The 27628-nt window shown below is 54.5% G+C and overlaps 2 protein-coding genes across 4 annotated transcripts in view; one reads left to right on the top strand and one right to left on the bottom strand.

Annotated features, from left to right (window-relative positions):
- The window catches only part of TP73 (tumor protein p73), a 61321-nt gene extending 58816 nt beyond the window's left edge, over nucleotides 1–2505 (bottom strand). The window contains exon 1 of the mRNA XM_047083343.1: nucleotides 2403–2505. The gene's annotated coding sequence lies outside the window, so the exon portion shown is untranslated. The remainder of the gene's footprint in view (nucleotides 1–2402) is intronic.
- WRAP73 (WD repeat containing, antisense to TP73) lies at nucleotides 1610–27603 on the top strand. 3 transcript variants are annotated; one of them, XM_047083345.1, is made up of 13 exons: nucleotides 1610–2091; nucleotides 3395–4961; nucleotides 8767–8919; nucleotides 9428–9544; nucleotides 15126–15198; nucleotides 16408–16511; nucleotides 17276–17362; nucleotides 17670–17804; nucleotides 17884–17961; nucleotides 25291–25396; nucleotides 26166–26291; nucleotides 26718–26909; nucleotides 27255–27603. In XM_047083345.1, exons 2-13 carry the CDS (start codon nucleotides 4626–4628, stop codon nucleotides 27395–27397), a joined length of 1650 nt encoding a protein of 549 aa, XP_046939301.1. In that variant the 5' UTR covers nucleotides 1610–2091; nucleotides 3395–4625; the 3' UTR covers nucleotides 27398–27603. The 3 variants fall into 3 exon arrangements, with proteins under 3 accessions (XP_046939301.1, XP_046939303.1, XP_046939302.1); XM_047083347.1 differs by lacking the exon at nucleotides 27255–27603 and having other exon boundaries at nucleotides 26166–26357; nucleotides 26718–26810; XM_047083346.1 differs by lacking the exons at nucleotides 8767–8919; nucleotides 9428–9544.
- Nucleotides 27604–27628: the final 25 nt, after the last annotated feature.

Below are 27628 nucleotides of genomic sequence, written 5' to 3' on the forward strand. Positions count from 1 at the left end.
ACGCTGAACCGACTGAGCCACCCAGGCGCCCTATTTTATTTTATATTTTATATTTTATTTTATGTTTTATTTTATGTTTTATTTTACCTTATTTTTTATTTTATTTTATATTTTATTTTGTTTTATTTTATCTTTTTTATTTTATCCTATATTTTATATTTTATTTTATTTTTTATTTTATACTTTACATTTTATTTTGTTTTATTTTATTGTTATTTTATTTTATATTTTATTTTATTTTATATTTTATTTTATTTTTTATTTTATTTTTTATTTTATACTTTATATTTTATTTTATGTTTTATTTTATTGTTATTTTATATTTTGTATTTTATATTTTATTTTATATTTTATTTTATTTTATATTTTATCTTATTTTATTTTATTTTATTTTACTTCATGTTGGTGACGCCTTTCATACAAGTATCTAGAGGGTAAATTCCCCTCGAAACTGTCTCCCACGTGGATGAACCTGCCACCCCCACCCACCCTCCCACCCATGAGATGAGTTGGTTCCCTTTCAGGTATCAGAACCCGGGGGGTGAATGTCTGCCTCTCTCCCTATGTCCTCCCTCAGGCTCTCCACCTCCACCCTAGCTGTGTCTTCGCATGTGCTCAATGTTACAAATCCACTCCCAGATGTGGGTGGGGCATACTCTATAAATAAATCCCGAACCGAGGCATCCTGGAGGCAGTGCCCCTCACTGGGGCCATCAGCCTCCGCCCAAGCCCTGGGCAGATTCCTGCCTGGATGCCAGCCACTCCATTCCCTCCCAGGGGAGACCTGCTGGCCGCCCCAGAGCTGCCCCCACGCCCCGGCTCCTGGCTCTCCCAGCTGGGCAGCGGCACCTGGAACCATCCGCCATCACTTTTGAGCCACTTCGTGAAAGACAGGCAGTGCCTTGTAATTGAGGAGAGGGGATTCGAACCCCGGCATTCTGACTTCCACATCCCCCTGCTTAATCTCTGTCTCAGACTGGCCTTCCCATGGGCTACCCTTCAGAAATTGGAGAGACGACCCTGTTCCCCATGGCCTTCACTAGAAAGACAGCGAGCAGGGCATAAGCACTGCGGACAATCTACAAGTGCCAGCTGCCGGGCCAGCTCACCTGCGGCAGCCCCGGCCGACAGGCCGCTGAGCAGGCACAGCCCCGCAGCCTCTTATTTTTAAAATCACACGCACAATCCGTGAATCTGCATGTTGCAAAATCTCAAATTGTTCTCAGTGCAATGCCTTTTTATCTTTAATGGGTAAATCAAAAGATGGGTGGCTGGACCTAACAGTAGACCCCAGCCCGGGAATGCGATACATTTCTGTACTCGTCTTCTTCCAGAGGTGATTATGAAGTCTATACAAATAAACAGCAACAACGAGAGCAAACAGAACCAAACCATTGTGCTAACGGTTCCCAAATGTCCAGTGATTTAATAAACAATCGTTGGGACCGACTGACCTCCGGTCAGAAGTTAACCATGCACTGTCTCCCTGGTCCCTTGCTGGTTGACAATGGTCCACCTGTCCCCCGTCTATTTATGTAGCCGTGTGCACACTTTCTGCATATCCGGTTAGGGACCAGACAAAAATGCAAGCTGAGTAAGAAGGTAACGATAGCTCCCTCCCTCCAAAGGCTGAAAGGACAGTGGATGCCAGGGAAGGAGGGTAGGGAGCGAGGGAGCCAGGGCAGAGGAGCTGCTTCCCCAGGGTGGGCCGGGGGCCTGACTCTGCTCCTCCTGAAACAGGCTCAGAAGACAGACCAGGCACCCTTGGCCAGCTCGGAACCACCTGGAGATGTCCCTCCGGAACCCTGGCTCTTTAGTGACTGGCCCCATGGATGTGGCTTGGTGGTCACGCCCAGCGCCGGGGTCCAGGGGAGCACTGGGTCTCAGCCTCGGGGAAGTGGGGAGTAACGCGGCCGGATTTCTACAGCCCTCTTGGGTGCAGACGGAGCGAGAGGGCACCGGCGGGGAGGAGCTTGTCAGCGACAGGGACGCTCACCAACTTCCATCGGCACCTGCACTCCGACCCGGCCTCTTCCCCGTCACCTTCGGAGCCTCCCCTCAGACGCTGGGGTGGAGAGGGGTCAGCTGGAGGTAGGCCCTCCGGGAATCCCAGCGACGCTGTTCCTCCCCCCAGAGCCACTGCTGGCAGGCCCCCCCCTCCCCCCATCTCCTCGCGGGCTGAACTCCGGCCACTTCCCTGCCACCCGCGCGGCGTCCCAGGGGCCGGTCGGACCCCGGAGGGGTGCCCCAAGTCATCCTCTCTCCCAGCTCCCGCACGGTCGCCCCCTCCTCGCAACCCCTAGCTTCTGAGCCCGTGTGCCCCCCAGCCCCGCGCTCCGGCCCCCGCAGGCAGCGCGGCGCCACGCCCAGGCCCCCTCGCGCGGGCTCGCGGCGCTTCCTACCTGGTGCAGTCGGAGCCCGGGGGCATCGACGCCGGAGCCGGCCCGGCAGTGGGTGCACGGCGGGCACGGGCGGCCCAGGCGGGTTATATGCGCGCGCGGAGGGGAGGCGCCGCGGGCAGGGGCGGCCGCGGAAGTTAGCGCCTGGCGCCGCCGGCCGGGCGGGAAGGCAGCGCGGGCCGCTCAGCGCGGCGGGAGGAGCGCGGGCGGCGGGGCCGGGCCGAGGCCGAGGTGGCCGCCGGCGCCCCGCCCCCCCAGCTGGCCGCGTGCGAGTCGGGGTCCCGGGCGCGCTCTGCCCCGCCTCCTTCCCGCCGCCTTTTGGCGCGCGTCGCCCCTGCGGAGCCCGCTGGGCCGCCTACCCCGGGCCGGACGCAGGCGAGATGGGGACCGCGACCCTCGGCCAGCTTGGGGGCCGCGGGCGAGGGCGCGCGGGAGCGAGGGCGGGCAGCCAAGCAGGCTCCGCGTCCCGACGCCTTGCTCCCCCCGCCCCACCCCACCCCACCCCACCCCCCAGACGCCGCATTTTCCCGACACCCCGGGCGGCCCTCCCGCCCCCACCGGCGCTGGGCTCCTCCGTGCGCGGGGCGCTCAGACCCCCGGGAGCAGGGGAAGAGCCGTCCTGGTCCGCGGAGTGTCCGCCCTCGCTGCCGGGAGCAGGGGTGAGGGGCGCGGTCCCAGGGCGAGGGGATTGGGTGGGGCCGTTTGCGCCCGTGGGGCTCCAGTGAGACTCTGAGGAGGGCGCGCCATCTATACTGACACCGAGCCGAGGTCACGGCCGCTCCCCGGCCCCGCTCGGCATTGCGGATCCGCGGGGACCCTCTGGGAACGACTGTCTGGCCCCAGCCCACACTCATCCTGGGCGGAGGTTGTGTCCCTTGGCCCCTGGGGAGGATCTGGTGACGCAAACACTCCCAGGTCGCGGCGCGCACCCTGCTCCCTCCCTCCCCTGGCCGCCGCCTGCCGCCCCGCAGCGCTGGTTTCTCTTCTTCGCGCAGGTGCGCGTGGGCGTCCACGGCGACACGTGGATCGTGCACTCGGAATTGCTCTCTACGCTCAGACACCGGCCTCGGGCCGAGTCTTCCCTCGGACCGGTGTCACCCACCGCTCCACGGGTCTGGACCCACTCTGGGCGGGTCCTTGGCCAGAGAACCCGACCCGCAGGACACGTTTGGAAAGGCTCTCGCGGCGTGCACCTGCCGTGAACTGCGTTCCGGTGCTCTCGGGACCCGTTATCGGCCTCCGAACCGGCGTCCCCAGGCTCGCGTGACCCTCGTGTCAGTGTCGCCTGTGGAACTGCGTACGAGCCGGGCTGGTGCAAACTGGGTTCTCTGGCCGCCTGGGTCCGCGTTCCCCTGGCGGACCTGGCTCACTTCCACACACCTTTACTGCTCACCCACTGGTTTAGATTCGCGGGGGCTGGAGACAGAAAGACGGATGAAGCTGGCCCGGCACAGAAAAGTCTGGTACCGCCTAGCTGGACGCGTGCACGCATCCCCTGCCCGTGTGTTCCAAAGGGGGGTGGCGGGGGACGTCGGCAGGCTGCAGGCCGGGGGCTGTGAGCGCAGAGGTGTGGGGAGGGCCCAGGCTGGGTCTGGGTTCTCAGAAGGGAGGGGCGAGCGTGAGTGTCTGGGCCCGCCGGCCCGGGTAGACTGCGGAGGCTCTGGCAGGCAGGGCCTGGTCGGGTCATGGGGCAAGCCTCCTTCGGGGGAAGAGGACCAGGGGTTCCCAGAGGGCGAGAGGACAAGGCGCTCGCGGGGGCGCCGGCAAGGTGCGCAAAACCCGCGCTGACACAGGCGCCCGCCGTCCTGCGTGGGCAGGTTCCAGGTCGCGTCCTGCGCTCTCCCTCTCCTCCGCGCGGGTGCAAACGCCAAAGGCATTCTCCCCAGATCTGCGTAGTGCCCGAGGGGAGGCGAGGGCCTCCCTGCAGGCAGGGTTGCCCAGTTCAGCCAAAAAGAAAGAAAAAAGAAAAGAAAAAAAACCCAGAAAACGGATACGTACTTATTCACCGTGTATAACATACAATGTGTGTATATACACTATTACGTATTTAGATAGAAGCGCGTAGGTGTCCGTAAACGTAGTTACATCTAAGCGTATTCACGTGTAAGTATAAACACTCAAACGTAAGCGGACACACAGGACGCCCGTTTACATTTGAAGTTCAGATAAGCGGGAACTTTTTTGGTGTTTGTCCCATACAGTATCTGAGAGCATTTTCCCACAAAAATGATTCGTTGTGTGCCTGAAATTCAACCTGAGCGCGCGTCCCGCGTTTTCGGTGTCAACCCTCGCTGGGGGGCGGATCGTCCTGGTGGCGAGAAGCGCGGCGGCGCGGGAACGCGCGAACTACAAGCCCCACAATGCTGCGCGGGCACCCGGGGCCCTGATAGGCTACGAGGTGCTTCCGCCCTCCGTCACTTCCGGCCGCGGTGTTGGAGGTTGCCGCAGACCCGGCGGGAGTGGAGCGCCCGGGGCCGGGGGTCGGAGGCCGCCATGAACTTCTCCGAGGTGTTCAAGCTCTCCGGCCTGCTCTGCAAGTTCTCCCCGGACGGCAAGTACCTGGTGAGCGGCCGCGGGGCCCGGGGGGAGGGGGCAGCTTGGGGGTCCGCCGGTGCGGGCCTCAAGCAGGGGCCCCCGGCTGACACCCGAGGCTGGGGATCCAGGGCAAGTGACCCCGGCTGACACCCGAGGCAGGGGACCCTGGGCTGGGGACTCGGACGGGGGCCCCGGGCGGACACCGAGGCAGGCGCCCTGGAGCAGGGGACCCAGGGCACGTGGCCCGGGCGGACACCGGGGCTGGGGACTCGACAGATGCCCCAAGCAGGGGCCCCGGGGGAATGGGGCGTGGGCAGGTGCCAGCCTCCCTACACCCCAGTTTCCATCTGTCAGAGGCAGGTAATGGCAGTGTTGTCGTCACACATTTGAGGGTACAGAGGATATCAGCTCGTTGTTGTTATTTTGACACATGGGGGGACATACCTAGTTCTGTTGGCTGTAACCTGGTGCAGCGACTGTCTTTGCTAGTCCTCTCCGCCCCCCACCATATGGCAAATAAGCGATTGAAATAACCAGCAGTCTCTGCCCGGATGAGTCCAGTCGTCAGCACTGCTGTTTATTCGAACGATTGGGATTCGAGCTGTTCATCACGGGGGGGGGGGGGGGGGCGACCAAATGCTGCTGGACTCGCTGAGCCAGTCTGTGCAGGAAACACACCAGCATCATCAGTGTGTACCCTCGGGACCTGGCGGTATGATTGGCACTGGAAGTCCATTCAGGAAAAGATCAGTCTTATAGAAAGTGTGTCTGTTAAAAAAAAAAAAAAAAGAAAGAAAGAAAGTGTGTCTGTTTAGTTCTGTATGTTAACTCACCAACGCTTCATGACTTTTCAGTTTGAACCTGAACATTCCTGTTCTTTGTGCAGCTCTTTGAAACTGGAACTCCTTTGTGGAGGTATTATCCTAAATACATAAATTAGCATTCTGCTAGGAGATACACAATGTCTTCAGCTTCAAGTTCACCCCCAGAAACCGTCGCGTATTTTTTGAAGTGCTCCCCATAAATTCGTTGTTTAAAAAAATCGTCTATGAGGGGCACCTGGGTGGCTCAGTCGGTTAAGCGTCTGACTTCGGCTCAGGTCATGATCTCACAGTTCGTGGGTTCAAGCCCCGCATTGGGCTCTGTGCTGACAGCTCAGAGCCTGGAGCCTGTTTCAGATTCTGTGTCTCCCTCTCTCTCTGCCCCTCCCCTGTTCACACTCTGTCTCAAAAATAAATAAACATTAAAAAAAAATTAAAAAAAAATCGTCTATGAAAATTCCAGTGAATTATAAAGAGAGAGACTATGTTCCTTTGCTTCGTTTTGGTGCTTTTTTTTTTTTTTTTTTTTTGGCTTCTCCACCCTGGTGGAAATATGGTGTTACTGGAGTCTTGTTCTTCGAAGCTCTATCCTAAATCCTGAAGAAAGTAGGTCTGTGTTGCCGTTTTTAATATCTTGCAACAGATCTGATAATGGTTTTTCCACGCCATGACACATGCTCCCTGTCTTAAGGAGCTCATTGTAACTGATGACAAAGCTACAATGTGACACATGTTCTCACCTGAAGTTACGCTCCCCTTCTTCTTTTTACAAGGAAGACTCATGAGGTGTGTTTTTTAAACTTTATTTTTGAGAGTGAGAGCGTACGAGTGGGGGAGGGGCAGAGAGAGGTGAGAGAGACAGAGAGAGAGAGAGAGGGAGGGAGGGAGGGAGGGAGAGGGAGAGAGAGAATCCCATGCAGGCTCCTCGTCAGCGTCATGGAGCCCACGGCTCAAACTCACAGAACTCACACTCCCTCACAAACCATGAGATCACAAGGAGCCCCCCCAGGCGCCCCAAGGTTTTTTTCAAAAGGAAAAGGAAGGTTTGGAAAAGGAAAGGAAAAGGTTTCTAAAACACAAACCAATAATTGAGTTTGATCTTGATAAGAACGAAGCAATTAACATTTACAAATCAGTTCTTGGGGTGCCTGGGTGGCCCAGTCAGTTAAGCGTGCGACTTTGGCTCAGGTCATGATCTCGGGGTGTATGAGTTCGAGCCCAGTGTTGGGCTCTGTGCTGACAGCTCAGAGCCTGGAGCTGCTTCGGATTCTGTATCTCCCTCTCTCTCTCTGCCCTTCCACTGCTCGCTCGCTCTCCCTCTCTCCCTCTCTCAAAACTAAATAAACATTAAAAAAAATTTTTTTTAAACAAGTTCTTGATTTTTAAGCTATAAGATAATCTAAAATCTGATGAGTATACCCAAATAATTTGCTTAGATATGGATATTATTAACAAATGTGGACACAGACTGCCTCTTCAAGAAAACAGGATTAACGCTTAAACATCTTCACGGTCAGTACTCAGAATAAGTCCCCGCAGTGGAAGAGAAACCTCCCTGCGTCCCCTCCTGTGTCGGGAAAGCGTCAGCCTGCTGCTGCTGCTTGCCTCTGCTGTCCCGCGGCTGCTGTTACACTCGCCGCACTGCTGACACTTCCCGTCACGTTTGCCAGGAGCTGGGGCTGTGTCACAACACACAAGCCCCCAGGACACCAGCGGGTGCCACACAGCTCGATTCTGGCACTGTCCCCCTGGAGACCCGAGGCGGACCGCCCACCCACTGCATTTTTTTTAATGTTTATTTTCTTGTTTATTTTATTTTTTTTCATTTTTGAGAGAGAGAGAAAGAGCATGAGCAGGGGCGCGGCAGAGAGGGGGGCAGGATCTGCAGCGGGCTCCGTGCTGACAGCGGTGAGCCCGATGTGGGGCTGGAACTCCTGAAGCATGAGATCGTGACGTGAGCCGAAGGCGGGCGCTTCACCAGCTGTGCCCCCCACGCGCCCCTGTGCCCCCCGCTTCAGATTCCAGCCAGAGCTGCGGGTCCTCGAGCTCCGCACAACTTCCGTCTGCCTGGGCCACCAGTCAGAGGCTCCCACAGCCCCCTCCTCGGGTTCGGCTGATTTGCCAGCGTGGCTCACAGAACTCAGACACTTGTGCTAAGGGAGACCAGAGAGGATCCAGGTGAACAGCCAGGTGAAGAGATCCAGAAGACAAGGTCCAGGAGGGTCCCGAGTGCAGGAGCCGCTGTCCCCGTGGGGGTGGGTGCGTCACCTGCCCTGTGTGCCTGTGTTCACCGGCCTGGAGCTCTCTGAACACCGTCCTGTTGGCATTTTACAGAGGATTCCTCGTGATGAATTATTAACTCCGCTTCTAGCCCTTCTCCCCTCTCTGGAGAAGGGGGAGTGGGACTGCACATTCCAAGCTTCTAACCATGGCTGGTATTTCTGGTGGCCAGGAGCCCACTTAGAGTTGCCTCGTTAGAACAAAAGACGCTCCTACCGCCCAGGACGTTTCAAGGACTCGAGGAGTCCTGTGCCAGAGCCTGGGGGCAGGGACAAATACGTATTTTTCTGTTGCCTCGTCCTTACGTCTCCGTGGTCCTTCTCACCAAGGACCCTGAGGCCCCCGTCCGCACTCCCTGTGCCTTGTCTGCCGGTGGTTAAAGCAGCAGAGTGCTGGCTTAGTTCACAGAAGAGCTGGTCCCACGCCGTGTCCTGCTTTAGTTTTTAAGACGCGAGTCAGAAAGTAAAAAATGACCTAGTAGAGAGTTTTAACAGAATGTCTTATCCTGGAGCAACGTCAACACCTAGTTTGTGTATTTCAACCTTGTCTTTTCGTGAACCCTTATCCTTAGAGGGGGTGACAGTCTGTGAACATGAGGCCGTCCAGGCAGGAAATACGTCCGGAAGGACAGAGGGAGCTAGAATTCCTGGACGGAGGGGAGCACGGGCTCCTGAGCTCCCTTCCCTTAGACTGTTAGACCATCAAGGGCTTTTTTTTTCCCCCGTTTTTAGGCTTCTTGCGTCCAGTACCGCTTAGTGGTCCGGGATGTGCACACCCTCCAGATCCTTCACCTGTACACATGCCTGGACCAGATCCAGCACATCGAGTGGTCGGCGGACTCCCTCTTCATCCTGTGTGCCATGTACAAGCGGGGGCAGGTTCAGGTGCGCCGCCCGCGGGGCTCCGAGCCAGGGGCTCTTGCCGGAGGGTAACGGGGAAGGAGCAGCCTCTTCTGTGCCCTTGTAGTTTGAGAAAAAAGGCGAGGCGGCTCAAGCCGGTTTCGTCTTAAAATTATAACGGTTCCCTAATAGCTTAAGTACTTTGAAAACAGGAAAACACTTAACTAGCCTTAATGTGTCATCAGGTAGAATTCAGTAAGAGGAAGTGTCCGCAGACGGCTGTCTAGAAGCTTGGGCCTCACGGGTTGGGGGAAGCGCGAAGATGCGTTTCTAGCAGATGTGAAGTTTCCCCGAAGGAGCTTGGAGGGCTGGCGAAGGGCTTTAAAACCACCACTGCGAAGTCCCCCGGGAGCGAGGCTTTTGTGCCGCGGTCCGGCCCCAGCCCTAACGCGCCCCGTGTCCTGGCCGTGTGCCGTTGAACCGGCTGTTTTCCAGCTTGACGCGCGTGCGCTCATGTGTCGTGGGTCTGCGTTTCTGTCCGTTGCGCATCCAGGTGTGGTCCCTGGAGCAGCCCGAGTGGCACTGCAGGATCGACGAGGGCTCGGCCGGGCTGGTGGCCTCCTGCTGGAGCCCCGACGGCCGCCACATCCTCAACACAACCGAGTTCCACGTAAGTGCAAAGGCCCCGGCACACGTCGTCGAGCGGAGGAGGGTGACTCCTCGTGCCTTTCTCCGGAGATTGCTGGGTAGCGGTCAGGCGGGTGAATTTTGGAGAACGATGTGTATCTTTCAGATATGTATATACGTATATGGGGAGAGAGGGAGAGACGGAGAAAGATGTGTGTCTTAGGTCGACACGGTTGTTATATGATCTTTCTGCCCAAATTTAAGGAAAAGTAACGTGGGTTTTAAATGACAGGATTTAAGAATTAAACAGTTCCTTTACTTCGGGGGTAGAAGATGAATTCGCTACGATCGACTTTACATCTTTAAGATGCCTGACCTGTGACCACCGGTCGCTGCTGCGTCCTGTCCGAGCCTCGCTGGGGCTCCCCCCCCCCCCCGCCAAAGTTAGGGAATTTGCACATATAAGGTGTTGGGGTAGAAGGTCTTTGGTGTCAGCAGTGTTGTTTTCAAAGACAGAAAAACGCGCAGATCCCGTTAACGATGTGCCTTTTGAGGGGGCGTCATGACCCAGGGTGTGGGCCCGAGCCCGAACCCCCAGGCCTGGGCTGCCCGGTGCCCTGCAGGAGCCCCGTCCCAGGCTGCAGAGAGGACAGTGCGTGCGTGTGGCGAGGGCGAGTGTCTGTGCCCAGCCGTGAGGGTGCCGGGCGACCCTGTGGGATGTCATCATCGGGTCTTTTTCAGTTTGGCATCATGTGGGAGAAGGTCTGTGTCCAGCCGTGAGGGGGCGGCTGAGTCGGCCGCTTCAGATGGCCGTGTGGCTTCACGTACCTTCTGTTACGGTTTAAGACCGCTTTTGATGTGGTGTCTGCTCATACAGGCTGTCGGAGACTGAGCAGGACGCAGGGCACTTGGTTTCCTTGCGGTGCACATGGTGACTTTTCATTCATTCATTCATTCATTTTTTTTTTTATATTTTATTTTATTTTATTTTATTTTATTTTATTTTATTTTATTTTATTTTATTATTTATTTTTTTAATGTTTATTTATTTCTGAGAGAGACAGAGACAGAATGCGAGTGGCCTAGGGGCAGAGAGAGAGGACGACACAGAATCCAAAGCAGGCTCCAGGCTCCAAGCTCCGAGCTGTCAGCACAGAGCCCGATGCGGGGTCCGAACCCACGAGCCGCGAGATCATGACCTGAGCTGAAGTCGGACGCTCAACCGACTGAGCCACCCAGGCGCCCCCATTCATTCATTTTTAATTTGAGAGAGAGTGGGGGTGGGGGCAGAGAGAGAGGGAGGGAGGGAGAGAGAATCTTGAGCAGGCTCCATATGCTTGGTGCAGAGCCCAGTGAGAGGCTCGATCTCACGCGAGATCATGACCTGAGCTGAAATCCGGAGTCAGACAGAAAGTGGACCGAGACCCAGAGCTGCACACGTTGGCCTTTTAAAGACGTTTGCAACTTGGAAGTTTTCAGACGTGTTGAACTGTTTATACGGCCTCACCCGACAGTCTCCGTGATTAGAATTCTTGGGGCCAGAATCCAGTGTCCAGACGGGCGTGTGCCAGGGCCTCCCTGCCTCCCGTACACGAATGTGACAGGCCCTTTGCACAGGGTCCCTGAGGGTGAAGCACTGTGTGCCCCACCCCACCCCCGAGGCCCAGAGCAGGGCTGCCTGCATGCCCCACAGAGGCGGGACGGACCCTGCGTTCTGTGTTAACCCGTTCTTGCTTTCCTTTGGGTCGTGTGTGTGTGCGTGTGTGTGTGTGTGTGCACACGTGTGCGCATGCACAACGAGCGTATACACTGTTGCTTGCTTTGCATCTGTTTCCAGTTTGCTGACGCGAGTTCGTCCTCTGTATTCCGGGGTGGTTCTCTTCGCCCTCGGTGTTCGTCGGTCTGGAAGGTGTGGCTCACTCTGCTGTTCCTCGCAGGGGAAGTCACGGCACACCCGTCTGCCCTCTGCTGCTGCTACCGGTGTTCAAGGGGGTAGGGGCCATGGTGCCGGGAGTATATTGTACGTGACCTATATTGAGGCACCCTGTCGGGGGTAGCCTGGGGGACTGCCTGCTTACAGTAGATGGCATTCGACTTTCCAAAGCTTTTTATTGGGATTTAAACTGACTGCCAGTCCTGGGGCGCCTGGGGGGCTCAGTCGGTTAAGCGTCTGACTTTGGCTCAGGTCATAACCTCACAGTTCGTGAGTTCGAGCCCCGAGTCAGGCTTTGTGCTGACAGCTCAGAGCCTGGAGCCTGCTTCGGATTCGGTCTCCTCCCCACCCCCCAGTCTCTCTCTGCCCCTCCGCTGCTAGCACTCTGTCTCTCCCAAAATTAAATAAACATAAAAAAAGAAAAATGAGTGAAATTCTAATTTCCTTCTAAGTTCATTCAAGTTCCTGACAACACGAGTCTAAGTTTATTTACTATTATTATTTTTTAAAGTTTTATTTTTATTTAAGTAATCTCTACATCCAACATGGGGCTTGAACTCACAACACGGAGATCACGAGTCACATACTTCCCCAACTGAGCCAGCCAGGTGCCCCAGCGTGAATCTAATTTTAAAAAACAACTTCAGGGCCACGGGGGTGGCTCCGTCGGTTGAGCGTCCAACCTCAGCTCGGGTCATGATCTCTCGGTTTGTGAGTTCGAGCCCCGCGTCAGGCTCTGTGCTGACAGCTCGGACCCTGGAGCCTGCTTCGGATTCTGTGTCTCCCTCTCTCTCTCTGCCCCTAACCCACTCACATTCTGTCTCTGTCTCTCTCAAAAATAAATAGATACATAGATAGATAGATAGATAGATAGATAGATAGATAGATAGATGATAGATAGGTAGCTGCCAGGCCAGTGGAGCTACAGAGGAAGCGCATTGTGGTTTTACTTGTTTCCTGACTATTAGTGAGGTTGAGTGCTTTCATACCTTGTTTTACACACATGCACACTCTCGCACACTTGATTAATACGCGCTTCGGGTTCCTGTGGACTGTGTGGTGTGAGGAAGGGATCCACGTCTATCTTTTTCCCAACGGCGTTTATCAAGAACTGAATTTCTTCATGTTTACATAAAATTTCCGATTTTCCTTCCTCTTCCGCTGTTGGCACGCCGGTTTGCCGTGCCACACTGTTTACGTCCCCGGGTTTGTAGCGTGTCGGTGTCTGTGGGGCTGCCCCCTCCCGTTGCCCTTGTGGTGTCGGTTTGTTTACTGTACTTGTGAGGTGCTGTTACCAGCTGCACTCGGACGGAGGATGTTATGTCCTCACGGCCAGTGGAGCCTTGATTGTAACTCATCGTTCGTGGTCCCTCGTGGATCTTTTTGCCTCACAAACCTGTTTTGTCAGCTGTTCGCCTAGCCTGTGGCTCTCGTGGTTTTTCCTTTTCACTCCTGTTACTTTTCCACCTTCCCGTGTCCTTAAATTTCAGTGTCTGTCTGTGTTGTAAACAGCCCGTAGCTGCCTCAAAAAAAATAAGCCGAAAACCTTTTTCTTACGTGTCCACAAAGCCAGTTAAAACCACCGACGAGCACCATTCGCCCCTTGAGGCGCGCAGCTCAGCCAGGACGTGGACAGCCCCGTCCGCGCCCACCGCTGCTCCCGGATAGCCACTGCCTGCTTCTCTGTCGGTGGGGCCACGTGGCGTGGGGGGCTCTGTGTTTGGCCTCTGTCACTCAGCGCTGTGCTGTCACTGAGGGTATCAGCGGCGGTCCCTCGTGGCCGGGCGCCATTCCGTGGCACGGGGACACAGCATCTGCTTTCCGTCCACCATCTGGCAGGCCGTGGGCGCTTTCCCGTGGGTGCCGTCCGGAACGAGCTGCTGGGACGCACGTCATTTGACTCGGGTAAATCCCTAGGAGGGGGTGCCAGGGGGGCGCGTGCGGAACGCTTCAGGAAACTGCCAACTGCTCTCTAACGTGGCTGCCCCCCCAGGTTAGAGCTCAGGTGTCTACACTCTCACGACCCTCGACACGCGTCAGTGCGGTTTTCTGCTGTAGTCAGTCTTGTGTCGTGGTGTCTCCCTGTGGGTTTTTGTTTTTGTTTTAAGTTTATTTATTTTGAGAAAGAGAGAGACAGAGAGCACAAGTGGGGAAGAGGCAGAGAGAGAGACAGAGAGAGAGAGAGAGAGGGAGAGAGAGGGAGAGAGAATCCCAAGCAGCCTCCTAGCTGTCGGCACACAGCCCGACATGGGGCTCGATCTCACAAACCCAGAGATCATGACCTGAGCTGAAGTTGGACGCCCAGCCACCTGAGCCTCCCAGACGCCCCTGCCTGTGGTTTTAGTTTGCATTGTCCTCATGACTAATGCCATTAGACTTCTGTCACATGCCCGTTATCGTAGGACTTGTCTGTTCGTTTCTTTATCGGGTGGCTAGTCACGTTACTCAACTGTGAAGTTTCTTCTACTGTGTTCTGGATACGAGTCCTTTCCTAGACACGCGCCTGGCAAGTGTTTTCTCCTACAGGCTGCCCTCTCAGTTAACAGCTTCTTTTAAAGAGCAGAAGTGTTTCCTCTTAATGGAGTCTAACGGATCAGGTTTTTTTGTTTTGTTTTGTTTTATGTTTTGTGCATCTAAAGAAATCCCCACCCAACCCAAGATCCAAAAAGAGTTTATTCTGTTTTCTTCTACAAGTTTTATGGTTTGGGCTCCTAAGTGTAGACATAGGACCTATTTTGAGTTTAGATCTTTTCCACTCGCGCTTCTGTCAAAAACCCGTTGCCTGTGTGTGTGCAGGTCTGTTTCCGGATTCTGTCTTGTTCCATTGACCTATTAGCCTCGCTTTGTGCGAGCAGCATACTCTCTGATTATTGTACTTCACAGTAAATCTGGAAACCAGGTCAGTGTGTTTTCCAGCGTTGTCCTTGTTCAGAGTCAGCTGTTGGACGCTCGTCAAGTAGTGAACTGCCACGTCAGCCAACGGGAAGGGCACGGAGACAGTTTTTAGAAACAAAACTAGGAATCGGGGTTAAGAAATTCTGGTTATTCCCTTTTAAACTCTAATGGGATCTAGGGGGTCATAGAACCTCAATATTAGATGTAAATGTAGACGGGTGTTTGAACGCTTAAAAGCTATACTGTGGGCTTTTCCTGGGGACGGGTGTCCGTGACCACCCTGCCAGGCACGCGGGCGGGAGAGGAGGGGACGGCCGGCTGACAGAGCGGTCACCCCCAGAAACCCTGTGGGGAAGCAGCCGTGCAGCGAGGCCACCGCACGGGCCCTTCTGCCCCCACCTCCTGCTCACGAGTCTGCTGAGGCAGAGGACCAAGCAGGTTGACCTCGCTCAGTCCCCGGGACACCCAGCGTCCTGGACAGCTTGCCTGCTGGCGTCTGCGCGTTTGTTGGGAGAGGAAAACCGCAGTTACTTTGAAATTTTAAACTAAATGCACTTATATTCGACTTTGTGTCGCTCACGTGATACTGTTACAAAAAGAAAACCAAACACCAGGAGCATGAAATTTTAAAGGACGGGAGACTTGGCGGGGGGGGGGGGGGGACACCCAGGAGCAACTGCTGTTCTTAATTCTGCAGTAAACCTCTTACTGGGTCACTGATGCCTGTCTATGACTTAACCGCCGTCTTCCCAGCTGCTAAACCTGCACCGTTTCTCTTTCCCCTTCTCCTCGACAGCTGCGGATAACTGTCTGGTCCTTGTGCACAAAGTCCGTGTCTTACATCAAATACCCCAAAGCCTGCCAGCAGGGTGAGTCGGCCGAAGCTGATCTGAAAGCTGTTTCTTTGTTGTTTTTGTTCAGGGCCCGGGGGCGGGGGCGGGGGGGGGGGGAGAGGGACACTTTTTTAATACGGAAAATTTACGGGCACAGTAGTCTCAGCGGCTTATCAGCGTGTGGCCAGCTTCTTTCTCTACGCCCCAGACCAGCTGATGCTTCTCTGTGAATAGTTCCGTGTGTGTCTCCCGAGGACAAGGGCTCCCCTTTCAAGATAGAACCACAGTGGTTTAAAGGACCTCAGACAAGTAGGCTTTACCTGCGGTTCCCTTCCTGTCGTAGGACTGGGGATCAGGTCCCTTCGGTTGATGTGTGTCCCAGGACCTGCCCCCCCCCCCCCCCCCCAGTTCTGCACTTCAAGCCTCCAGACTTCTGTTGGCCAGCTCTGTGGTCTCTGTGCCGGGGAGAGGACGGCCACCCCACCCAGCCGGCCACCGCGGGACTCGGTTGGACCGCGGAGAGCGAGTGGGGTGCCCATCCCTGAATCGTGAAGTTGCCGCGATGGGTGCAGACAGCAGCGCCTTGTGTGTTCTTGTGGCTCACCAAGTGTGAGCTAGGGCCTGGGGCCTTGCGACTAACACAGAACGGAAAATACGGTTTCACATTTTCAACCAAAGCTTATTTCTAAACTCCGACCTTACGTTTTCTTCTCCCGAGTAATTCAAAAGTACACGTAGGAAGTTGGGGCGCCTGCGTGGCTCAGTCAGCCGGCTGAGGGTCCGCCTTGGGCTCAGCTCGTGATCTCTGCGCTCCCAGGTTCAAGCCCCACGTCGGGCTCTGTGCTGTCGGGGCGGAGCCCGCTTGGGTTCCCGTCTCCCTCTCTCTCTGCCACCGCCCCCCCACCCCCAGCTGTTGCTTTCTCTCGGTCTCAAAAGTAAATAAGATACTCTTTTAAAAAAGTAAAACTGGGTGTGATGAGAAGCTGGCTGAGCTCCCTACGATTTGTGCTCCAAAAACGACGATCCGTCAGGAGCTGCATTTTCAGTGACATTTTGTGGTTCTTCGGGGGCCCGGTTCCTGCGGTTTTCCGTCAGATCCCTTGCCGGTCGGGGGTCGGGGGTCGGGGTGGGGGGGGTGCCTGGGCTGCTGCACCGAGGCCGCGGTCTCGCCCTCCCCGTGACCCCTGCTTCTGGTTTCTCACCGCTCCCTGGGGCTGCAGCGGGGTGTCCCTGTCCTCCCGCCAGGGGTCTCCTTTACCCGGGACGGCCGCTACATGGCGCTGGCGGAGCGGCGCGACTGCCAGGACCACGTGAGCGTCTTCGTCTGCAGCGACTGGCAGCTCCTGCGGGTAGGGGGTGCCCTGCCGGCCGCGGGGCGGGGGGCGGCTGACGCCTCGCGTCTCCGAGGCCCCGGGCACCTTTGGGAGGGGTCGCGGCAGCGCCTTCTCATGGCGGGCGTGTCACCGGAGGGCACGCCCGGGGAGGGGGGGGAGGGGGGGGCCTGCCGGTGAGCGGGGCGGCCACAGGCCATCGGCGTGAGCCGCTGTCCTCTTGTCAGGGCCGTGCGGTTCGCCCAGGGGCTGCTGCCCCGGGAGGGTCTGCTCTGGGCCAGCCTCCAGGGGCCCCGGCCGGGTGCGCGGGGCCCTCCTCCCCTGGCTGGGCTCAGCTCCACGGGCCGGGTGGGTGCGGAGAGGCCTTCGGACTGGCAGTGCCCCTCCTGCCAGAGCACGGAGGTGGCCCCATCGGCCCGGGCACGGGGTGTCCTGGTGGGATCTCGCCCGGGCTGATCTTCCAGGAGTGAGGCCGAGCCAGGCGGGAAGGGGGAGGGAGTGGGGGGCGGGGGGGGGGGGTGGTGCCAGGCCGCGGGAGCTGCGTCACAGCCAGCGGTGCTGGGCACTGTCCTGCCCGGTGGGCTCCAGCCGCGTGCTGGCCTGCCTGGGGCCTCCTGAGTGCTCAGGCAGGATTTTAACGACGGAAGGACAGGGCTGGAGACATTGTCCATTTCTGTACAAGGAAATTAAATACTAAACGTGTTCCCAGCGTCAGTGATAAAATGTGTATTTGTTCAAGAAAACACTTTCGAATTTAATGTTTCCCTGTCTCGCTTTGGAAGCACTTTGACACAGAGACCCAGGACCTCGCAGGGATCGAGTGGGCCCCAAACGGCTGTGTGCTGGCAGTGTGGGACACCTGCCTGGAGGTATGCAGGGTGACCAGGCAGACCCTGTGTGTTGGGGCGCTTTGACCTGTGTTTACCCGACGCTTTCTGAATGTGGAGGCTCGGTCGGCTCACCAGACTCCGAGGCCAAGCCCAGCCCTTTGACCAGCGAGTCCTTACGTTTGCGGCCAAGGTCCCCGCTATCCCCTCTGCGGGAGGGCCTGTCCCGCTCCACCGGTCTTCCTTCTGACCTCCCGCTGGCCATCGTCTGTGTCCCCATTCCACCCCCCCCACCCCCCCCCCATGCTCCGGTCAGGGTGAGCATCAACATCTGCACTTTCTCCCACAGTACAAGGTCCTGCTCTACTCCTTGGACGGCCGGCTCTTGTCCGCGTACTGTGCCTACGAGTGGTCCCTGGGCGTCAAGTCTGTGGCCTGGAGCCCCAGCAGTCAGTTCCTGGCCATCGGAAGCTATGATGGGAAGGTGAGACCCAGTAGCACACGTGGAGATGCTGTGGGCACGGCGCCCGCCAGGGGCCCTCACGCGCACTCTCTCCCCTCAGGTGCGCATCCTTAATCACGTGACTTGGAAAATGATCACAGAGTTCGGGCACCCAGCCACCATTAACAATCCCAAAATAGTAAGTCTGGAATGCATCTCCCTTCCCTTCGTTTTTTTTATGAAATTTATTGTCAACTTGCTTTCCATACAACACCCCAACAGGTGCCCTCCTCAGTGCCCATCACCCACCGTCCCCTCCCTCCCACCCCCCATCAACCCTCAGTTTATTCTCAGTGTTTAAGAGTCTCTTATGGTTTGCCTCCCTCCCTCTCTGACTTTTTTTCCCCCTTCCCCTCCCCCATGGTCTTCTGTTAAGTTTCTCAGGATCCACATAGGAGTGAAAACATATGGTATCTGTCTTTCTCTGTATGACTTATTTCACTTAGCGTAACACTCTCCAGTTCCATCCACGTTGCTACAAAAGGCCATATTTCATTCTTTCTCATTGCCACGTAGTACTCCATTGTGTATATAAACCACAATTTCTTTATCCATTCATCAGTTGATGGACATTTAGGCTCTTTCCATAAGTTGGCTATTGTTGAGGGTGCTGCTATAAACATTGGGGTACAAGTGCCCCTATGCATCAGCACTCCTGTATCCCTTGGGTAAATTCCTCGCAGTGCTATTGCTGGGTCATAGGGTAGGTCTATTTTTAATTTTTTGAGGAACCTCCACACTGTTTTCCAGAGCGGCTGCACCAGTTTGCATTCCCACCAACAGTGCAAGAGGGTTACCGTTTCTCCACATCCTCTCCAGCATCTATAGTCTCCTGATTTGTTCCTTTTAGCCACTCTGACCAGCGTGAGGTGGTGTCTCAGTGTGGTTTTGATTTTTATTTCCCTGATGAGGAGCGACGTTGAGCATCTTTTCATGTGCCTGTTGGCCATCTGGATGTCTTCTTTAGAGAAGTGTCTATTCATGCTTTCTGTCCATTTCTTCACTGGATTATTTGTTTTTCGGGTATGGAGTTTGGTGAGTTCTTTATAGATTTGGATACTAGCCCTTTGTCCAATGTGTCATTTGCAAATATCTTTTCCCATTCCGTTGGTTGCCTTTTAGTTTTGTTGATTGTTTCCTTTGCTGTGCAGAAGCTTTTTATCTTCATGAGGTCCCAGTAGTTCGTTTTTGCTTTTAATTCCCTTGCCTTTGGGGATGTGTCAAGTAAGAAATTGCTGCGGCTGAAGTCAGAGAGGTTTTTCCCTGCTTTCTCCTCTAGGGTTTTGATGGTTTCCTGTCTCACATTTAGGTCCTTCATCCATTTTGAGTTTGTTTTTGTGAATGGTGTGAGAAAGTGGTCTAGTTTCATCCTTCTGCATGTTGCTGTCCAGTTCTCCCAGCACCATTTGTTAAAGAGACTGTCTTTTTTCCATTGGATATTCTTTCCTGCTTTGTCAAAGATTAGTTGGCCATATTTTTGTGGGTCTAGTTCTGGGGTTTCCATTCTATTCCATTGGTCTATGTGTCTGTTTTTGTTTTTTGTTTTTGTTTTTGTTTTTTAACATTTATTTATTTTTGAGACAGAGAGACAGAGCATGAGCAGGGGAGGGTCAGAGAGAGAGAGGGAGACACAGAATCCAAAACAGGCTCCAGGCTCCGAGCTGTCAGCCCAGAACCCGATGCAGGGCTCGAACTCACGGACCACGAGATCATGACCTGAGGCGAAGTCGGACGCCCAACCAACTGAGCCACCCAGGCGCCCCTATGTGTCTGTTTTTGTGACAATACCATGCTGTCCTGATGATTACAGCTTTGTAGCAGAGGCTAAAGTCTGGGATTGTGATGCCTCCTGCTTTGATTTTCTTCTTCAGTATTACTTTGCCTTATTCGGGGTCTTTTGTGGTTCCATACAAATTTTAGGATTGCTTGTTCTAGCTTCAAGAAGAATGCTGGTGCAATTTTGATTGGGATTGCATTGAATGTGTAGATGGCTTTGGGTAGTATTGACATTTTAACAATATTTATTCTTTCAGTCCATGAGCACGGAATGTTTTTCCATTTCTTTGTAACTTCTTCAATTTTCTTCATAAGGTTTCTGTAGTTTTCAGCATACAGATCTTTTACATCTTTGGTTAGGTTTATTCCTAGGTATTTTATGCTTCTTGGTGCAGTTGTGAATGGGATCAGTTTCTTTATTTGTCTTTCTGTTGCCTCATTATTAGCATAGAAGAATGCAACTGATTTCTGTACATTGATTTTGTATCCTGCGACTTTGATGAATTCATGTATCAGTTGTAGCAGACTTTTGGTGGAGTCTGTCAGGTTTTCCATGTATAATATTATGTCATCTGCAAAGAGTGAAAGCTTGACTTCATCTTTGCCAATTTTGATGCCTTTGATTTCCTTTTGTTGTCTGATTGCTGATGCTAGCACTTCCAACACTGTGTTAAACAACAGCAGTGAGAGTGGGCATCCCTGTCGTGTTCCTGATCTCAGGGAAAAAGCTCTCAGTTTTTCCCCATTGAGGATGATATTAGCTGTGGGCTTTTCATAAATGGCTTTTATGCTGTTTAAGGTATGTTCCTTCTATCCCGACTTTCTCGAGGGTTTTTATTAAGAAAGGATGCTGAATTTTGTCAAATGCTTTTTCTGCATCGATTGACAGGATCATATGGTTTTTTTCTTTTATTAATGTGATATATCACATTGATTGATTTGCGAATGTTGAACCAGCCCTGCAGCCCAGGAATGAATCCCACTTGATCATGGTGAATAATTCTTTTTATATGCTTTTGAATTCGATTTGCTAGTATCTTATTGAGAATTTTTGCATTCATATTCATCAGGGATATTGGCCTGTAGTTCTCTTTTTTTACTGGGTCTCTGTCTGGTTTAGGAATCAAAGTAATACTGGCTTCATAGAATGAGTCTGGAAGTTTTCCTTCCCTTTCTATTTTTTGGAACAGCTTGAGAAGGATAGGTATTATCTCTGCTTTAAATGTCTGGTAGAATTCCCCTGGGAAGCCATCTGGTCCTGGACTGTTATTTGTTGGGAGAGTTTGGATAACTGATTCAATTTATTCGCTGGTTATGGGTCTGTTCAAGCTTTCTATTTCCTCCTGATTGCGTTTTGGAGGTGTGTGTGTGTTTAGGGATGTGTCCATTTCTCCCAGGTTGTCCAGTTTGTTGGCATGTAATTTTTCATAGTATTCCCTGATAATGGCTTGTATCTCTGAGGGATTGGTTGTAATAATTCCATTTTCATTCATGATTTTATCTATTTGGGCCATCTCCCTTTTCTTTTTGAGAAGCCTGGCTAGAGGTTTGTCAATTTTGTTTATTTTTTCAAAAAACCAACTCTTGGTTTCGTTGATCTGCTCTACAGTTTTTTTAGATTCTGTATTGTTTATTTCTGCTCTGATCTTTATTATTTCTCTTCTTCTGCTGGGTTTAGGCTGCCTTTGCTGTTCTGCTTCTATTTCCTTTAGGTGTGCTGTTAGATTTTGTATTTGGGATTTTTCTTGTTTCTTGAGATAGGCCTGGATTGCAATGTATTTTCCTCTCAGGACTGCCTTTGCTGCATCCCAAAGCGTTTGGATCGTTGTATTTTCATTTGTTTCCATATATTTTTTAATTTCTTCTCTAATTGCCTGGTTGACCCATTCATTCTTTAGTAGGGTGTTCTTTAACCTCCATGCTTTTGGAGGTTTTCCAGACGTTTTCCTGTTGTTGATTTCAAGCTTCAGAGCATTGTGGTCTGAAAGTATGCATGGTATGATCTCAATTCTTGTATACTTATGAAAGGCTGTTTTGTGACCCAGTATGTGATCTATCTTGGAGAAGGTTCCATGTGCACGCGAGAAGAGAGTATATTCTGTTGCTTTGGGATGCAGAGTTCTAAATATATCAAGTCCATCTGATCCAGTGTATCATTCAGGGCCCTTGTTTTTTGTTGATCCTGTGTCTAGATGATCTGTCCAACGTTGTAAATGGAGTATTAAAGTCCCCTGCAATTACCACATCCTTATCAATAAGGTTGCTTATGTTTTTGATTGATTGTTTTATGTATTTGGGGGCTCCCGTATTCGGTGCATAGACATTTATAATTGTTAGCTCTTCCTGATGGATAGACCCTATAATGATTATATAATGCCTTTCTTCATCTCTTGTTACAGCCTTTAATTTGAAGTCTAGTTTGTCTGATATAAGTATGGCTACTCCAGCTTTCTTTTGACTTCCAGTAGCACGATAGATAGTTCTCCATCCCCTCACTTTCAATCTGAAGGTGTCCTCAGGTCTAAAATGAGTCTCTTGTAGACAGCAAATAGATGGGTCTTGTTTTTTTTTTTATCCATTCTGATACCCTATGTCTTTTGATTGGCGCATTTAGTCCATTTACATTCAGTGTTATTATTGAAAGATATGGGTTTAGAGTTATTATGTTATCTATAGATGTCATGCTTGTAGTGGTGTCTCTGGTCCTTTGTGGTCCTTGCAACATTTCATTCACAGAGTCCCCCTTAAGATCTCTTGTAGGGCTCGTTTAGTGATGATGAATTCCTTCAGTTTTTGTTTGTTTGAGAAAACCTTTATTTCTCCTTCTATTTTGAATGACAGACTTGCTGGGTAAAGGATTCTTGGCTGCATTATTTTTCCTGTTCATCACATTGAAGATTTCCTGCCATTCCTTTCTGGCCTGCCAAGTTTCAGTAGATAGGTCTGCTGCTACCCTTATGTGTCTACCTTTGTATGTTAAGGCGCGTTTATCCCTAGCTGCTTTCAGAATTCTCTCTTTATCCTTGTATTTTGCCAGTTTGACTATGATATGTCGTGCAGAAGATCGATTCAAGTTACATCTGAAGGGAGTTCTCTGTGCCTCTTGGATTTCAGTGCCTCTTTCCTTCCCCAGATCAGGGAAGTTCTCAGCTATGATTTCTTCAAGTACGTCTTCAGCACCTTTCCCTCTCTCTTCCTCCTCTGGAATCCCAATTATGCATATGTTATTACGTTTAATTGTGTCACTTAGTTCTTTAAGTCTCCCCTCGTCCTCCTGGATTTTTTTTATCTCTCTTTTTCTCAGCTTCCTCTTTTTCCATGATTTTATCTTCCAATTCACCTGTTGTCTCCTCTGCCTCTTCAATCCGAGCTGTGGTCGCCTCCATTTTATTTTCCACCTCATTTATAGCATTTTTAGCTCCTCCTGACTGTTCCTTAGTCCCTTGATCTCTGTAGCAATAGATTCTCTGCTGTCCTCTATACTGTTTTCAAGCCCAGCGATTAATTTTATGACTATTGTTTTAAATTCATTTTCTGCTGTATTGCTTAAATCGTTTTTGATCAGTTCGTTAGCTGTCGCTATTTTCTGGAGTTTCTTTTGAGGAGAATTCCTCCATTTCATCATTTTGGATAGTCCCTGGGGTGGCGCGGGACTGCAGGGCACTTCCCCCGTGCTGTCTGGAGTAACTTGCGTTGGTGGGCGGGGCCACAGTCAGAGCCGCTGTCTGTCCCCAGCCCACCGCTGGGGCCACAGTCAGACTGGCGTGTACCTTATCTTCCCCTCTCCCAGGGGCAGGACTCACTGTGGAGTGGTGTGGCCCCTGTCTGGGCTACGTGCACACTGCCAGGCTGGTGGTGCTGCTTCGATGGGATCTGGCGTATTAGCCGGGGTGGATCTGCAAGGTGCGCAGGGGTGGGAGGAGCAGGCTCAGCTCGCTTTTCCTTCGGCGATCCGCTTCAGGAGGAGCCCTGCGGCACCGGGAGGGCGGCCGACCCGTCGGAGGGATGGATCCGCAGAAGCACAGCGTCGGGTGTCTGCGCGGTGCAAGCAAGTTCCGTGACAGGAACTGGTTCCCTTTGGGATTTTGGCTGGGGGGTGGGCGAGGGAGAAGGCGCTTCCCAGCGCCTTTGTTCCCCGCCAAGCTGCGCTCTGTCGTCCGGGGCTCAACAACGCTCCCTCCCGTTGTCCTCCGGCCCTCCTGTTCTCCGAGCAGAGCTGTTAGCTTATAACCTTCCAGATGTGAAGTCTCACTGGCTGACAGAACACACTCCGTCCGGCCCCTCCGCTTTTGCCAGCCAGACTCGGGGGCTCTGCCTTGCCGGGCGGGCTGGCTGCCCCTCCACCGCCCCAGCTCCCTCCCGCCAGTCTGTGGAGCGTGCACCGCCCCTCCGCCCTTCCTACCCTCTTCCGTGGGCCTCTCGTCTGCGCTCGGCTCCGGAGAGTCCGTTCTGCTAGTCTTCTCGTGGTTATCGGGGTAAATTAGGCAGATGTGGGTAGAATCTAAGCGATCAGCGGGACGCGCTGAGCCCAGCGTCGTCCTTCGCCGCCATCTTCCTCCCTCCCTGGAATGCAGGTTTCTATTTGAGCCACATTTGGAGAAGGGAGGTAGAAAAAGTCTTTTTTCACTTTACATTATTCATGATGATGTCGGTACTCACATCACCAGAAACTTCCATTACGGTAACATTTCAAATGTTCGACTCGACCAATTCCCAAAGGATCCGAAGTGGTGTCCTTGCCCTGCCCTCCCCACTCCCCAGATGGGTCACTCTCAGGTCTGTTCCTGCCCTCGGCAGAGTACCCAGGGTCCCTCACCCACAAGAACCGGGCATTTGGGGCTGGAGAAGCAGACCTGAGAAGTGGGGGGCAGGTGTCCCTGGGGCAGGCAGGGTCAGGGGCCAGGAAGAAGTGATACGGCATCGGAGGGAGGAGCAGTTCTGGGAGCAAGAACATGAAGTACAAAGGGCCTGAGGTGGGCATGTGTGTCCTTTTTAGCAGGGGACAGACAGACCCCAACCTTGGGGAGCTGTCCCACATGTGGGAAATACGAGGGAGGCCACCAGGAGTAGGGCTGCAGGTAGCCGTGTGGAAGGGGAGGGGAGGGGAGGGGGAGGGGACAGCTGGGGCGGTGAGGCTGGGGCGGCGAGGCTGGGGCGGAGGTCCTGAGGTGGGACCTGGCTGGAGGTGCAGGCGGGTGAAGCCATCCATGGTTGTGGGAGGCCGAGGCTGAGCAGGCCAACCGCGCGGGCCGCAAAGGGTTTGCTCGGCCCTCCCGGCCTGCAGCTCGAGCTCGTTCTGAGGCCAGGGGGCAGCCGGGCTGCCTCACCGCCTCGGCCTCATGGGCCCATCAGGCTTCGGGACACAGACGTCCCCTCGTTCCCAGGACTTGCGTCTGTCACTTGGCACCACTGAGACGCTTGTGTCCTCACTGGCCAGCGGTCGGTTGGGCGCTTACGAACCCGCAGCCAGCACAGGCCACTCCCCCGAGGGGCGGGCTCGGGGTGGGGCTTGGGGTGGGACCCACGCCGGGCGCCCCCGCGGGGGAGTGGGCGCCGGTGGCCCGGCGTCTCCGTGTCCGTCACCAGGAACGGCAGCGCCTCGCGTCGAGGTCCAGCGTCACCACTACCCAGTGCGTCACCGCCTCTGCTCCTGCTTGGGCGGTGGTGGTGGCAGGACCGTCGTGTCTTCCAGGTCGTGTACAAGGAAGCCGAGAAGACTCCGCGGCTGGCGCCGGGCCGCCTGGCCTTCCCCCCGCCCAGAGCAGCGGCCGGCGTGGCCTCCCCCGCGGAGACCAAGTGTGAGCAGCTGGGGGTGGGGGGCGGGGGGCGGGGGTGCTCCCTCGTTTGCCAGGGACACCTCCCGGCTTGTGTCCTCCCACCTGCGGGTCACTAGACTCGCCTGACCGGAGGGGGGGGGGCGGGGGAGGGATGTTTCTTCGTGTCGGAGGGCTGGCGGTTCCAGTGTGACAGGCGGCGCCCTGCAGGTGGTTCTTTAAGGACCAGTAAGATGCCCTTGGAGGAGCCAGAGGGGGTGGGGCTGCGGAACTGGCCGCGGGTCCTGGGCAGGTGGCCTGTGCCTCAGTCCCGGCATCGGTATGGTGGGCTAATGAGGTACAGGAGGTGGGGGAGCAGCCCCCAGGTCGTGTGGTGTCCGCGGCCCAGCCCCCCTCAGTAAGCACCCGGACGGGGGGGGGGGCACAGCCAGCACACCCGCTCACCTGGCCTTCCATCATCACCTTACCACCTTTTGCCGTGAGTTTTATAATGGCTTTTTGTTTTTTTTTAAGACTTTTTTAGAGCAGTTTAGGTGTATGGCAAAACTGAGGGGAAGGCACAGACTTGCCACACCCCTGCCCGCTCACACGTGGCCTCTCCGCTACACAGACCCCGCCACGGGGGCACCTGGCACGCTGACCCGCAACACGGGCTCCAGCGCCGTGGCCGGGTCCCCTTAAGCCTCTGTTTCCATAGAATCTTGCCTCCGTGGGTTAGAAGTCCTCTTTTCCTTCCGTCTGAACTGAGTGGACGAGGCCAGCGGCTCCTGTCCCCTCCCTTTCCGTGTTCTAGATGAGATCGCCTCCGTGCCAGTCTCCTTACAGACCCTGAAGCCTGTTGCCGACAGAGCAAACCCGAAAATCGGCATCGGAGCGCTGGCCTTCAGCCCGGACAGCTACTTCCTGGCGACGAGAAGCGGTCAGTGGCCGCGCTCGCAGGCCGTGCCCCTCCCTGTTTCCTCCGGTGCCCAGGCATGAAGACCGGGTGAGCGAAACCCGGGTGACGGGCTTCCGGCACGTCGCGTCCTCCTGCCGGGACGTTGTGCCCACAGAAGCTTCCGGAGGCGCGGTGTCTTGGTGCCTCCGCCCGCTGCTTGCCGTCGGGTGAAGAGCAGGGTCCGGGCGCCACCACAGCCACAGCCCGTTTCGTGCGGGAAGGGGGCTCACGTGTTTTGAGGGCTGTAAAAACCGCCAAACCCGCCCTTGTGGGCTCTAAGCCTGGGCGGGGGGACCATCCGGCTCGTAGACACCGGAGCAGCCACGTCCACGGGGCTTGTGGCCTGCCCCCCAGCGTGCATCCCAGGCGGGGACACTGAAGCAGGGTGTCCGCGTCTTCCCTCCTCAGACAGTGTCCCGAACGCCGTCTGGATCTGGGACATTCAGAAGCTGAGGCTCTTCGTGGTGCTGGAGCAGCTGTCCCCCGTGCGCTCCTTCCAGTGGGACCCGCAGCAGCCCCGGCTGGCCATCTGCACGGGAGGCGGCAAGGTGTACCTGTGGTCGCCAGCGGGCTGCGTGTCCGTGCAGGTGCCTGGGGAAGGTGAGCGCAGTGGCGCTTGTGACCGGCTGTAGGCAGAACCCTAACAGATGAGCCCCTCCCAGCCGACCTGGGCACCGTGGCTCGTGTGGGCGACCGCCTCGGGTGTACGGTCGGAGTCCCTCTGGGCACATCTGGGGAGACCTCAGGCCGGTCCCTGGCATCACACACCGGGTGGGGTCCACCGCTCCGAGCTCTCACGGGACACAGAGACGCCCACCCGAGTTGAGCTTTGGGGCTGCAGCTGGGTCTTTCCAGGCCTGTCCTTCGGCCACAGGATTTGGGGTCGCGCTCACCCTGGGACCCTGGCCTCACCCTTTCACCCTCCGGCTGCCTGTCTTTCTCCAGGTGACTTTCAGGTGCTTTCTCTGTGCTGGCATTTAAACGGGGACTCACTGGCCCTCCTCAGTAAGGACCACTTCTGCCTGTGTTTCCTGGAAACCGAGGACAGGGTTGGCACGGCCTTTGGACGGCCAGGTGACCACACGTAGGACCTGCGAGTGCCCAGGCCCGGCCGAGACGAGAGAACACCGCGGCACGTGGCAGCTACGGGGAAGGTGCGGGGCTTCTGGGGGGCGGGGGGTGTTCCCCAACAGTGGCCCAGATGAAATGACCGGCTTTTATTTTTGTATAGCATTCCTGTAAATATGTACGGTATGAAACTAATTTTTATTTAAAATAAACATTTGCTAACTCACGAGACGGCTGATGCTGGTTTTCGT

Source organism: Lynx rufus, unplaced genomic scaffold, assembly GCF_022079265.1.
Source record: "Lynx rufus isolate CCGP_SWC_20201006 ecotype Redwood Valley unplaced genomic scaffold, mLynRuf1.p SCAF_2, whole genome shotgun sequence".
NCBI classification, from domain to species: Eukaryota; Metazoa; Chordata; class Mammalia; order Carnivora; family Felidae; genus Lynx; species Lynx rufus.

Excerpts from the sequence above, each read along its gene's own strand:
- WRAP73 (XM_047083345.1), top strand. The coding sequence starts at position 4,626 with ATGATTCGTTGTGTGCCTGAAATTCAACCTGAGCGCGCGTCCCGCGTT. Across the intron at positions 17,805-17,883 it reads TCGGAAGCTATGATGGGAAG|GTGCGCATCCTTAATCACGT; the intron begins GTGAGACCCAGT and ends CTCTCCCCTCAG. Across the intron at positions 25,397-26,165 it reads CTCCCCCGCGGAGACCAAGT|ATGAGATCGCCTCCGTGCCA; the intron begins GTGAGCAGCTGG and ends TCCGTGTTCTAG.